General features: G+C 53.2%; 1 protein-coding gene across 1 annotated transcript; it reads right to left on the bottom strand.

The window, feature by feature from the left end:
* Positions 1–2,190: 2,190 nt before the first annotated feature.
* Positions 2,191–6,500, bottom strand: LOC308643227 (DAN domain family member 5-like; the record flags this gene model as incomplete). The annotated part of the gene is made up of 4 exons (XM_081283141.1): positions 2,191–2,439; positions 4,660–4,943; positions 6,003–6,193; positions 6,349–6,500. 4 exons carry the CDS (start codon positions 6,498–6,500, stop codon positions 2,191–2,193), a joined length of 876 nt encoding a protein of 291 aa, XP_081139267.1.
* Positions 6,501–12,644: the final 6,144 nt, after the last annotated feature.

Genomic DNA, 12,644 nt, shown 5'->3' with positions numbered 1-12,644 from the left:
ACACACAAAGACGAACACACCACTAGAAAGGCTCCTGCACACACAGCCACACCCTCAGATGCCTAGCTCGTGACAGGCAGATGCACCACACACACACATACACACCCTGACACAAACGTCACCCAAGACCAAGAACCGCACCATCAGCTGCTCTCCCAGCACTGAGACGTGCTCACCTGCACACCCACGCGCTGTCAGGGCTGCGCCCCAGCCGTCCCACCAAACTCCAAGACACAGCCACCACCACCCAGAGACACAGAACCCCACGACTCTCAGCCCTGCACCCAGACACATTGGAAGAATAGTGGAGGAGGCTGCGAATGGGTGTGTGGCGTATACACATGTGCACGCTCACACACACTCCTTCGAGCAGAGAAACCCATGCCTTGGCAGCTACGCAGCCCCTGGGAATGGGACCCCAGGGATGAGGCTCACCATGTACCCCCACACCCACCCCAGCCCTCCCCTGCCTGGCCGGCTGGCGGGCTTTAATACAGATGCCAAACTCATAATTGTAACTGAGGGTGACAGGGTCACCTTGAGCCCCAGATGCTCGCGCGGTGACAGATGGCGTTGGCAAACCTGATTAGCGGCCCCTGTGCCAGCGCCTGTGGCACCTGCATCCCCACCCCTCCCCCGCTCCCCCAACACTCATTACCCACCCATTACTGGGCCTGGGGGGCGGGGTGGGGGCTGGCTGGCACTGCCCGGGAGGGGACAGGGACTCTGGGGGCCCCCTGGCACCAAGGTCCCCAGCTGGCTCTCCTGGCTGGCAGGGGGTGGGCACAGCTGAGGGGGTGAAGCCTCTTGCCCGCCAGCAAGGGGGAGCTAGGACTGAGCTGCCCACTTGGACAGGCCCAGGGATTGGCACCAATCTCTGGAGGGAGGGGGAGGGGCACTCCCGCCCCAGGGCCCAGTGAGCCTCCCTGCTGGCCTCCGAGCAGAGCCGGGTCTTGAGAGCCGCCTGCCTGGTCCTTTCCCACCCCCTGGTGCAGGCCTGTGGGGTCAGAGGTCGCAGGCTCCCACGCCCGCCCGCGGGCCCATCTGTTTCCTGCTCCCTCACCTGGGGCCTTCCTTCCTGAGGCAGGAAGAGGGCTGAGGGGGACCCGGCCGGCTCCCCCGCCTGCGCTCCGGGGGGCATTTGGAGGCAACACTGACAGTGCCACATGTCCCTGCCTCTCTGCCAGACAGGCCCATCTGCCAGGGCCCTGGTTCCAGCCGCCCAAAGCCAGGCTGCCCTCACCCGCAGTAGACCCCGGGCCCCAGCTGGAGAGGGAGCACCCCATACCCGCACCCCGTCCCGGGAGCCCCAGGTGGAGAAACAGGCACACGCAGCTGGACCTGCCGACCTTTATGGCCCCGCGGAGCGCCCCGCTGGCCGTGGCTGTGTGGGTGGGCCTGGGGTGGGCGGTCACAAGGGAGCCAGGGCCACTGTCAAGGTGAGAGGCAGCTGGGAGTGGGGCCTGCCCCTGGCCCGGGACCCAGGTTCCCCGCAGCTGCCTGCCTGCCTGCCTGCCTGCCTGGGCGTTTGCGTCCCCAGGCCAGGATCATAGCTGTGTCTCCTGGCGGGGTGGGGCCGCCTGTCCTCCCGCAGCGCAGCGGGGAATGTGCTGGGCTCCTTCCCTGAGAGGCAGCTGAGCCCAGTGGTTAAGATCAAATTCGTGCTGGACGCCGTGGTGCCTGGAATCCCAGCGACTGAGGCATGAGGATTGCAAGTTCAAGGCCAGCCTCAGCAACTTGGTGAGACCCTGTCTCAACAACCTGGTTTCAATCCCCAGGACCACAAAAGACAAAAAAAAATATGTGAATGAGGGCTTGGCCACTGACTGCACGGAGACGCTGGGTGCGCGCCTTGCAAAGTCAGGGCCTCAGTTTCCTAATCTGTAAAATGGCATGAAGTTGACCCTGCCTCCGTAGGCCTCTGAGGATCACCTCCTGAGGAGGACATGAGTGAGCACTTGTCAAAGAGCCCAGCAAACAGTGGGCAGTCAGTAAGTGCGTGCTGTGGCTATTAGTGGTCCAGCCCCGTGAGTGGAGCTGTGCCTAGTGTCCTTGGGAGCAGGGTGACTTTGGAGAGCCGTCTGTGGCCCTGATTCCCTGGTCTCGTGACCCAGAATCCATCATCTAGGTCCCTGTCGTCGTCCCATCTCTCCGAGATTCGTGTCTCTGTGCATCTGTCACAGTGCTGCGTCATAGCTTTGGTCCACACCGACAGCCCTCCACTAGCCTGGTGGATACCTTCACCCGCCGAGGGGAGGAGGCTGGGCTGCCCGGCTGACACCACAGGACCACGGGTGTCCAGCGCTGGCGAGTGGGCTCGCAGCTGTTGCAGAGGACAAGCGGGGTGGGGTCTGAGCCCGGGATGTAGAGGGAGGAGCAGCGGCCAAAGCAGAGGTGATTTCGGACACGGACAGCAGTGCAGCCAGGCCGGGAGAGCACCTGAGACCAGAGGCAGGGTGACAGGTTAGGGCAGCAGCGTGTGAGGCTCATCCACTCCCACCCACCCTCACAGGTATGGGTGATGCAGCAAAGCTGCCTGGGTTCCAGTCCTGGCTCTGCCATCTCCTGGCTGTTTGGCCTAGGGCAACTTACTCAACCTCTCTGGGCCTCTGTTTCCTCAACTGTAAAATCAGTGGAGTTCAACTAGGAAAAGAAGAAACCACTCTAGGTCTTTCAACAGAGAGGATTCATTCAGGGAATAGAGCAGCTTAACCAATCAGGAGACAATGACAAGAACAACTGGAGACGGTCACCAGCAGGGCTGCTACCACCCCAAGGATGAGGGACAGTGGGAGGAGGTAGTAATAAAAGAGGCCAACTAGGCATGGAGGTGCATGCCTGTGATCCCAGCAGTCGGAGGCTGAGGCAGGAGGATGGCAAGTTTGAGGTCAGCCTCAGCAACTCAGTAAGACCCTGCCTCAAAACATAAAACAAAAAGGGCGGGGGTGCAGCTCAGTGATAAATTGCCCTGGGTTAAATTTCCAGTAGCCCCTACCCCCCCAAAAAAATAAAAGGAGGCCAGGAGGATTAAACAGAAAAAATTTAGTGTGTTTCCTGGCACACAGTTGGTGCTCAATAAATGTTAGTTCCTCCTATGACCCCCCTATCATCTCACCACTAAATTGTGGCCATTTTCTGCTTCAACCCTGCACCCCTCCCCCAGCACAAGAGGCTTCTCATCTTCCTTAGAATGAAATGCAAAGTCCTCCCCAAGGCCCAGAAGTCCCTGCACACTCTGCCCTGTCCCCTCCTTGCCCTCTGCCCTCTGGCCTCTGCCTAGATCACCCTTCCGTCCACCCTTCCCCCAGCTGACTCCAACTCATCCTCCCTCCAATGCACCCCACAGGGAACTTCCCTCCCCTGTGACGGTGCTGTCCTGCATGCCCTAAAGTGACTGGTAGGTGTGCATCTTGGGACGCTGTTCTGTTTGTCACCCTCCTCCCAGAGGTTAAGCCACCTGAAGACAGGAACCTCGTGTTGTCCTGGCTGTGGCCCCAGTAGGTAGATGCCCAACTCCTCCCCGCGTGTCCAGAGGAGGACGCCCAGGCTCCAAGCCCAAGGTCCTGCAGTGCCGAGAAGGCGCAAGCCCTCAGGGCCCCTCTGTGTCCCTCTGGGGCAGCCAGATTCCAAGCCAGAGTCTCTTCTGCTCCGTGAAGCTTGCACCACTGGACAGGGTGGCCTTGAGGCTGGGGTGCCACGGAGGCAGGACTGGGCACAAGGCAGGTGGCTCCAGGGCCAAGCAACTCCTGCCACCTGGATTCAGGGTTTTCTGGGCAAATGACAAGCCAAGGAGTCTGGGATATTGACGGCTGGGCATGGATTTGAGCACTTGGCATCCTTCACTATGCCCGACTCCCTTCTGTAAAGGTGGGAACTGAGGTTCAGAGAAGGCAAGCTACTTACCCTGAATCACACAGAAATCATTGATTTTACCAACCCTAATCCTTGGGTTGGTAGCAGTAGGATTTGAACTCAGCACACTGTATGCATTCCCAAGGCCCTTATGGAGCACCAGCTGGATACAGCCATGAGATTGCTCCCCACGCCCACTCATTCAAGCTGCCTGATAGCCCATAGGAGGCAGATAATTCTAGGACTCGTTCATTCACTCAAGAAACACTGAGTGTGCTTGGCTCTGCTTGTTCTGAGTGAGGTGGGAGCCCTAGGGCCTCTGAGGGGAGGAGGAACATGATCTGACTCAGGGTCCACGGGCACCCTCGGCTACTAAATGGAAAAATAGACTTAGGAGGAGGAGTGGCCCAAAGACAGGAGATCAGGTGAAGGCACCCTCCCTCCCACATGAGAGGCCAGTACCCCATTTGGGCGTTGAGCCCAGGGGTGCTTAACCACTGAGCCACATTCCCAGTCCTCTTTAACTCTTATTTTGGGACAAGATCTCACTAAGTTGCTTAGGGATTTGCTAAGTTGCTGAGGCTGGCCTTGAACTTGTGATCCTCCTGCCTCAGCCTCCCCAGTTACCAGGATCACAGGGGTGTGCCACTGTGCCCAGCAATCCTGTACCCAATGGACACGGGAGAACACGGAGACTCAGAGCCATGTAGGTGGATGATGTGGGTCATGAACTCAGACCTGCCTTGAGCCGCAGCCTGGGCTTCCTGCAGGCACTGAGACCGGCCCACCCCGGCCCCGTACACTCACCTGAATGAAGGGAACAGCCTTACACATTTCCTGGGTCACTTCTTTAGGGTCCAATGGCAAAGACACGGAGGTGGTCACCTCCTGCCCATCCTGCAGCCCATCTGTCCCCAGCCTCCTGGGTTTCTGTAGGCCCAGGAAGGCCTTCCAGCTGCCAAGGGCAAGGGCCGGCCCCGGGGGGGCTGGGGGTCCAGGCCTCCCTGAGCCTGCAGGCAGCCAGGCCGCACTCAGCAGCCCCAGGAGAGTGGTCAGCCATGCTCGGGACATCTGCTCAGCTGTCCGTCCGTCTGTCAGTCCAGGGTGGGGCTCAGGGTCCTGGGCAGTTGACCCTGCTGTCTAGTGAGTGGAGTCTGGACCCTCAGACCTGCTTTTAATCACTTGTCCCCACCTGGGCAGCCTGGGAAGCGCCTCTGTAAACTCACAGCAGGGAGGAAAGTAAACCAGACCTGTGGGGTTCCTCGCAGCCTTGGGGGGGGGGTGTCCGAGGGCTGGGCCTGCGGGTGTGTGGGCTGTGGGATCAAAAGAGGCAAGTCTAGGGGGCCGAGGTGCAAGTCTAGGGACAGGAGCTGAGTGAGGGACACCATGCCTGATAGCCTGCAGGGATACTTTTCTTTGCAACCAGGCTTCTTGGGTTTCCACCCAGTATGCCAATTTCCTGGCTGTGCAACCACAGGCAAGTCCCCGAACCACTCTGGGCCTCAACTTTCCTCTTTTGTAATATGGTGTTGATAACAGGCCCTGCCTTGTTCTAAGGACTCAAGGAGACAATTTAGATAAGGAGCTTAAAACAGAGGTCAGTTTGCAGTAGCATCATGAGCCAGTGCCTTCCTCCAAACACACACACCAGGGTGCTGCAGATCAAACCCAGGACCTGTGCTACTAACCAGACCGGTGACACCTGAGCTGCAGCCCCAGCCCCCGTCGGCGACAATTAACATGATTGGGGCGACTGTTTTCCCTTTAGTACCTGTTGGAAGCCAGGCATAAGTCTTTCCCATGAAGATTCGCAGAGACTAAACAGAAACTGGGTCCCTCCTGCCTCACATTTTACATCAGAGTGTCTCAAACAGACAATAAAGGACAAATGAGTTCAGCTTCAAGATAAAGACATTAAAACAAAATGTGCTTTAGAGGGTTCAAGGCGGGGGCGTCTGTCCCAGGGTGGTCAGGGAAGTCCTCCCCAAAGAGGTGACACTTTTGCAAAGGCCCGAGATGCCGCTAGAGGCTTGGGAACAGCTCGGTAGGGGGTGGAGGTTGACCTGCTGGAAACACAGAACGGGAGGGGAGCCACGTCCCGGGCTTTGGGCATCCCGAGGCGCCTGCAGGTCCCGGCCGGGTCTTAGCACCTGGGCGGCGGGCATCTTGCACCAAGGTGCGGAGCTCCAGGCGTCCGGACCGTGGGAAGCCGCGGGGCTTGCGGTTCCCGAGTCCCCACCCCGGGAGCTGCGACCGCGATGGGGCGCGCTCGCCCTCTGGCGGCGGTTTACGGGACTGCGCGGCTGCTGCGCGGAGGACACCTGCCTCCCGGGTGAACCACCTGCAGGAGGGCGGGCGGCCCCCACTCAGCCCTGCTGGATCCAACCTCCCTCCTCTCCCCGAATCCGTCCTTCCATGTCCTGTAGATCCAGTCAGCTGCAGGTCGGTCCTGGCAGAGGCTGATTTCACATTTTGGACTCCCTGTGCCACCCCAACCCAGGCTGACACCACAGCACGACGGTCCGTATCAGAAACCAGCCAGCATCCTCCCGCTTCTCACTCCTACCTCGGCCGCTCACCTGGATGCGGCTCCCATCACCTCCCACCTGGATGGGCACATTCACCACCTGTGTCCCAGTTCCCGCCATCACCCCTCCCAGTCGATTCCCCTCACAACAGAAAGAGGGCGCAGTGAGCACCTGAGTGGGGTCTCAACCTTCCTGGGTTCAGAACCTCCCATGGCTCCCATCTCCCTCCTGACTCAAGTCAAAGTCCTCCCCCAGGCCCATCAGGCCCTGTATAAAGTGCGCTCGTCTTTCCACCACCGACTTCCCACACCCTCCCTTCTCACCCCCTCAGCCACCCCAGTTCGTGCCTGCTTTCACAATTCCTCAGGTATGATCCCAGGATACTATGCAGCTATAGACACCAACTTCCACGGCGACAGTTTCTGCATCCAAGGATTCAGCCAACCCCGGAGGGTGCACTCTACTAGGTATGTCTGGATTTCATTTCTTGTCATTATCCCCTAAACAAGCTGGGACAACTATTGGCATAGCACATACATGGCATTAGGCACCATAAGTCACCTAGAGATGACAGAAGCCTCTACGAGGGTGTGCCTCGGTTCTGTGCATTTTATACACAAGACTTGAGTGTCCCCAGGTTTTTGTACCCACAGGAGTCCTGGAACCAAGTCCCCACAGGTACCAAAGAATGACTGCAGAAAACTGAAGAAGTTCTAAGTTTCCACATGGAAGTACACCCACCAAAATTAAGTAAAACTAAGTTCCTAGCAGGGTGTCCATTATGCTGACATTTTAGAGGAGAAAAAAAAGGGAATTAAAATGTGTGGCTACTGTTTACTTAGATTGCTTATTGAAAAGAATAGCAGGGTCTTCCTGCTGAGGAGGGACATGGGACGAGGAAGGTTCACTTTAGACTCTGAAATTTATTTTAGGGGCTGAGGGTGTAGCTCAGCAGTAGAGGACTGCACACGTGAGGCCCTGGGTTCAATTCCCAGAACTGCCTGATCTGTCGGCAAGGTTCCCCAGGACCTTCCCTTTCCCCACCTTCTTTACTCCCTGATGACAGACATTAATTTTCTCTCCATTCTGGAGGCTGCAGTCTAAGATCTAGTGTTGGCAGGGTTGGTCTCTTCTCAGGACTTCTTTTCTTAGCTAGTAGATGGCCACCTTCTCCCTGTGTGTCTATGTCCAAATTCCCTCTTCCTAGGTGGACACCAGTTATGTTGGATTCTGGTCCACTTCCATGATTTCATTCTAATTTAAGTACATCTTTAAAGGCCCTATTTCTGAGATCCAGAGGCTTAGTGCTGTAACATGTCAATGGGAGCACAATCCAACCTCCAATCCACAAGTACTGGTTCACATCACAACATGGGGTAAGGCTGGACCACATGCCACATGAAAGGATGTGACATGCTAGGTCACATAGTAGATGGTTCCGTTTATACAAATGTCCAGAGAGGGCAAATGGAAAGGAAATGTGTTTTCCAGGATTAGGGGGGAGAATGACTGTTTAAGGGGTGCTGAGTTTCCTTTGGGGTGATGAAAAAGTGTTGGAAGTTGTAGCCCTGGTGGCTGTGTGACACTGTGAATGTATTAGAAAGCTGTGGTCGATTTGTGTGTGTGGTGTTGGGGATCAAACCTGCTGCCTCTCACACACTAGGCAAGTGCTATACCACCGAATGACATTACCAGCCCTTTCCTTCTGTGTTCTGCCCACAATGGCCAGAGCCTGTTTGGAGCCAGGGGTGCTGCTCTACTTCATTTCCTATATCTTCAAAGGTCAAAGGAGGAGAAGTGACTTTGAGTCAAATGTGAATAATGAGAAAGAGCCCACCACTGGGCACGGTGGTGCCTGTCATCCCAGCAGCTCGGGAGGCTGTGGCAGGAGGATCTCGAGTTCAAAGCCAGCCTCAGCTAAAGTGAGATGCTGGGCTGGGGATGTGGCTCAAGCGGTAGCGCGCTCGCCTGGCATGCGTGCGGCCCGGGTTCGATCCTCAGCACCACATACCAACAAAGATGTTGTGTCCGCCGAGAACTAAAAAAAAAAATAAATAAATATTAAAAATTCTCTCTCTCTCTCCTCTCTCTCTCTCTCTTTTAAAAAAAAAATAAATAAAAAATAAAGTGAGATGCTAAGCAACTCAGTGAGACCCTGTCCCTAAATAAAATACAAAATAGGGCTGGGATGTGGCTCAGTGGTCGAGTGCCCCTGAGTTCAATCCCTAGTACCCACCTCAAAAAAAAAAAGAAGAAGAAGAAGAAGAAGCCCTCCATGTATACACCTTGGGGAGAAATGTTCTAGGCAGGGTCATAGTAAAGGTAAGGAGTGCAAAGGCCCTGAGGCAGGGCTGGTCAGAGGCCATGTGCTCCTCTACCTCCTAATAAGTCTTCCTGCTTTTACATGTTAACTCAATGTCTTTTCTGCTCAGCAACCAGAGGAGAATCAGAAATCAGACCCATCATTCCTCAGCTCCAAGACCTTCCAGGGCTCCCTGTTGTCCTTTGAATAAAACCCAAGGCCTGCTGGTCACGGTGGCACACATCTGTAATCCCAGCAACTGGGGAGGCTAAGACAGGAGGATCTCAATTTCAAAACCAGCCTCAGCAAAAGTGAAGTGCTAAGCAACTCAGACCTGTCTTTAAATAAAACACAAAAAAGGGCTGAGATGTGGCTCATTGGTGAGTTCCTCTGACTTCAATCCCCAGTACTGACCTCCACATACAAAAAAAAATCCAAGGCCCTTACAATGACCCCCGAGGCCTGCGTGGCTGCCCCTGCCCATCACTCACTGCTGCATCTCCTCCCTCACTCCCTTCCTTCACTGGCCCTTAGACACACTGGCCATCTGTCCCCCCTAGCAAACCCAGGGGAAAGACTTGGATGTTTTGAACATGCACCTCAGGGAAACTTCCCCCTGGGGACACAGGACACAGGAAGGGACACAGGAAGGCCCACTGTAGCACTGCTCCTGCAATCAAGAAAAATTAAAAACAAATGTCCAAACAGCCCAACGGAATAACTGTAGTTTATTTGTGCCATGAATAATACAAAGCAGAGCTTTTTACAAAGTATTTCCACAGGAGGATCTCGGGGGAGAAAACGAATCCCACCAGGCAAGGATGGTGTGTCCCAAACAGGCCTCAACAATGTGTCCTGCCACGACAGATCTCTGTGGCCTGCCCTTGCGTCTGGATGTGTGTCAGCCTCCATTAGTAATTAATAAAGACCTGAGGTGATCGGTTTATAAAAGGAAATGTCTATTTTGGTGGCCGGGGGCGCCAGTCCCTGTCAGTTGGCCTCCCACGGTGGGAGCAGGTGGGCAGCCAGGCTGCTCTCCTCGGGGCTACTAAGAAGTGAAGACAGGAAGAGACTAGGCTCCCACATCCCTGACACCGCACAGTGACCCAAGGCCACCCCTCTTAAAGGGTGCACCTCTCCTCCCCAGTAGTGCCCTGGGCTGGGGACCAAGCTGTCAATAAATGTGCCTTTGAGGGAAATTCCAGATGTAAACGACAGTGCTGGGCAACCCTCGAGCTCAAGTCTGTGCTGTTCTTGTGTTTGTGAGGTCCTGGGGGTTAACCCAGAGCCACTCTACCACCATAGCTACATCCTCAGTCTTTTCAAATTCTATTTTGAGGCAGGGTCTCCTTAAGATGCCCAGCCTGGTCTCAAACTTGCAATCCTTCTGCCTCAGCCTCCTGAGTTGCCTGGATTCCAGGTGAGTGCCATTGCGCCCAGCTTAGGCAACCTTTGTGACTGGTTTGACCCACAGACTGCGACGGAAGGGATTCTGTGTGATTTCTGACACTCAGTCATAAAAACGCCATGCACTTCAGTCTGATTTGCTTGAGACTCAGCCTCCAAACAGCGAGGAAGTCCCAGCTGGCCCATTCAGAGAGACTACTGTGCAGATGTGCCAGCCAATAGCCCAGCTGAGGCCTCAGCCAGCATCAGCCTTGAGACATAAATGAATGAAGATGACTCCTGATATTCTGGCCACCAGGTGTCAAATTGCTATTCTTCCATTCCAGGCCTGTAATCTCAGCCACTTGGGAGGTGGAGGCAGGAGGATCACAAGTTTGAGGCCAGCCTGGGCAATTCAGCAAGACCCTGTCTCAAAATAAAAAATTTAAGCCCAGGTGCAGTAGTGCACACCTGGAATCCCAGCAGCTGAGAGGCTGAGACAGGAGGATTTCAAGTTGAAAGCCAGCCTCAGCAATGGCGAGGCACTAAGCGACTCAATGAGACCCTGTTTCTAAATAAAATACAAAATAGGGCTGGGGATGTGGCTCAGTCATTAAGTGCCCCTGAGTTCAATCTTTGGTGCCCCTCCCCCCCAAAAAAAGAAAAGAAAAGAAAAGAAAAGAAAAGAAAAGAAAAGAAAAGAAAAGAAAAGAAAAGAAAAGAAAAGAAAGAAAGAAAGAAAGAAATTAAAAGGGCTGGGGACGTAGCTCAGTGGTACAATTCCCTGGCTTCAATCCCCAGCATGGGGTGTGTGTGTGTAAAACAGTTAATTTTATGTGTATTTTCCCACAATTTTTTTTTTTAAAGACACAACTTTTGGGCTGGGGCTGTAGCTCAGTGGCAGAGCGTTTGACGAGCATGTGTGAGGCATTGGGTTTGAGCCTCAGCACCGCATAAAATAAATAATTAAATAAAGTCATGCTGTCCATCTACAACTACAAAATTTTTTTTTTAAATACAGAACTTTTTTTATTTTTAAATATATTTTTTAGTTGTTGATGACCTTTATTTTATTTGCTTATTTATATGTGGTGCTGGGGATTGAACCCAGTGCCTCATCCGTATGAAGCAAGCGCTCTAGCGCTGAATTACAACTCCAGCCCAATAACACACCTTTTAAATTAAAAAAGTTTTCCACACCGGGCATGGTGGCACATGTCTGTAATCCTAGCAGCTCAGGAGGCTGAGGCAGGAGGATTTCGAGTTCAAAGCCAGCCTCAGCAACTCAGCGAGGCACTAAGCAACTCAGTGAGACCCTGTCTCTAATAAAATATTTTTTAAAAGGCTGGGGATGTGGCTTGGTGGTTAAGAACCCCTGGGCTCAATCGCTGGTACAAAAAAAATTTTTTTTCTACAAATCATTCTTTCTATAGTTGTAAATCTAGAACTAGATAAAGAGATAAAACTCACGTGGTTGAAGACCATCATCTCATTGATTTCCTGAATCAGTAAGGTGTTCAGTGACCCTCAAAGTGGGTATCTTGGAGATATGGGGATCTCTATGGACACATGGAAAGCAGGAGGTTAAGTAAGGAAGATAAGTTGCAAACCAGACACACTGAATACCCTTTATGTAAATTTTTAAAAATAAATATACATTGTATACTATTACCAAAGAGCTACATCCAGAGCAGGCAAGGCTGGTCTTGGAAGAATAAACTAATTTCAAAGAAACTTACTGTTGTCAAGAGCAAGGAGGGAAAGAGGTGGCATGGAAGGAGGCTTTAATAGTATCAGTCAAGTTTCATTCAAAAGAATTTCCTTTAAAAAAATATATATGCAAGCCTGGGGGTGTAGCCCAGTGGCAAAGCATTTGCCTAATATGTGTGAGGCACTGGGTTCGATTCTCAGCACCACATATAAATAACCAAAATAAAGGTCCATTGACAACTTAAAAAAAAATACATATGCAGCTGGGCACCTATGGAGCAGGCCTGAAATCCCAGTGGCTCAGGAGGCTGAGGCAGGAGGATCACAAGTTCAAGGCCACCCTCATCAACTTAGCTAGGCTCTAAGCAACTTAGCAAGACCCTGTCTCAAAATAAAAAGTAAAAAGGGCTGGGGATGTGGCTCCGTGGTTAAGCATCCCTGAGTTCAATCCCTGGCACCAAAAGATAGATTCATGCATACAGAGCGGAGAGTGGCAGATAGCTCAGTGGTAGCCACTTGCCTAGCATGCAGAGGCCCTGGGTTCCATCCCCAGCAGTGCAAAAGGGAGGGAAAAAAAGAACCAAGTGTTACTCTGTTAAATCTGGGCAATGATATATTTTATTATTATTTTTTTTTTTAGTATTTTCATGTGGGGGGCTGGGGATGTGGCTCAAGCGGTAGTGCGCTCGCCTGGCATGCGTGTGGCCCGGGTTTGATCCTCAGCACCACATACCAACAAAAGATGTTGTGTCCGCTGAGAACTAAAAAATAAATATTAAAAATTCTCTCTCTCTCTCTCTCCTCTCTCACTCTCTCTTTAAAAAAAAAAAAAAGTATTTTCATGTGGTGCTGGGGATCGAACCCAG

The sequence above is a fragment of the Spermophilus citellus genome, assembly GCF_964194105.1.
Source record: "Spermophilus citellus genome assembly, chromosome: 3".
Classification (NCBI taxonomy): Eukaryota; Metazoa; Chordata; class Mammalia; order Rodentia; family Sciuridae; genus Spermophilus; species Spermophilus citellus.
Note: the sequence above shows the minus strand (reverse complement) of the source record. Positions and strands in the feature narration are given on the sequence as shown.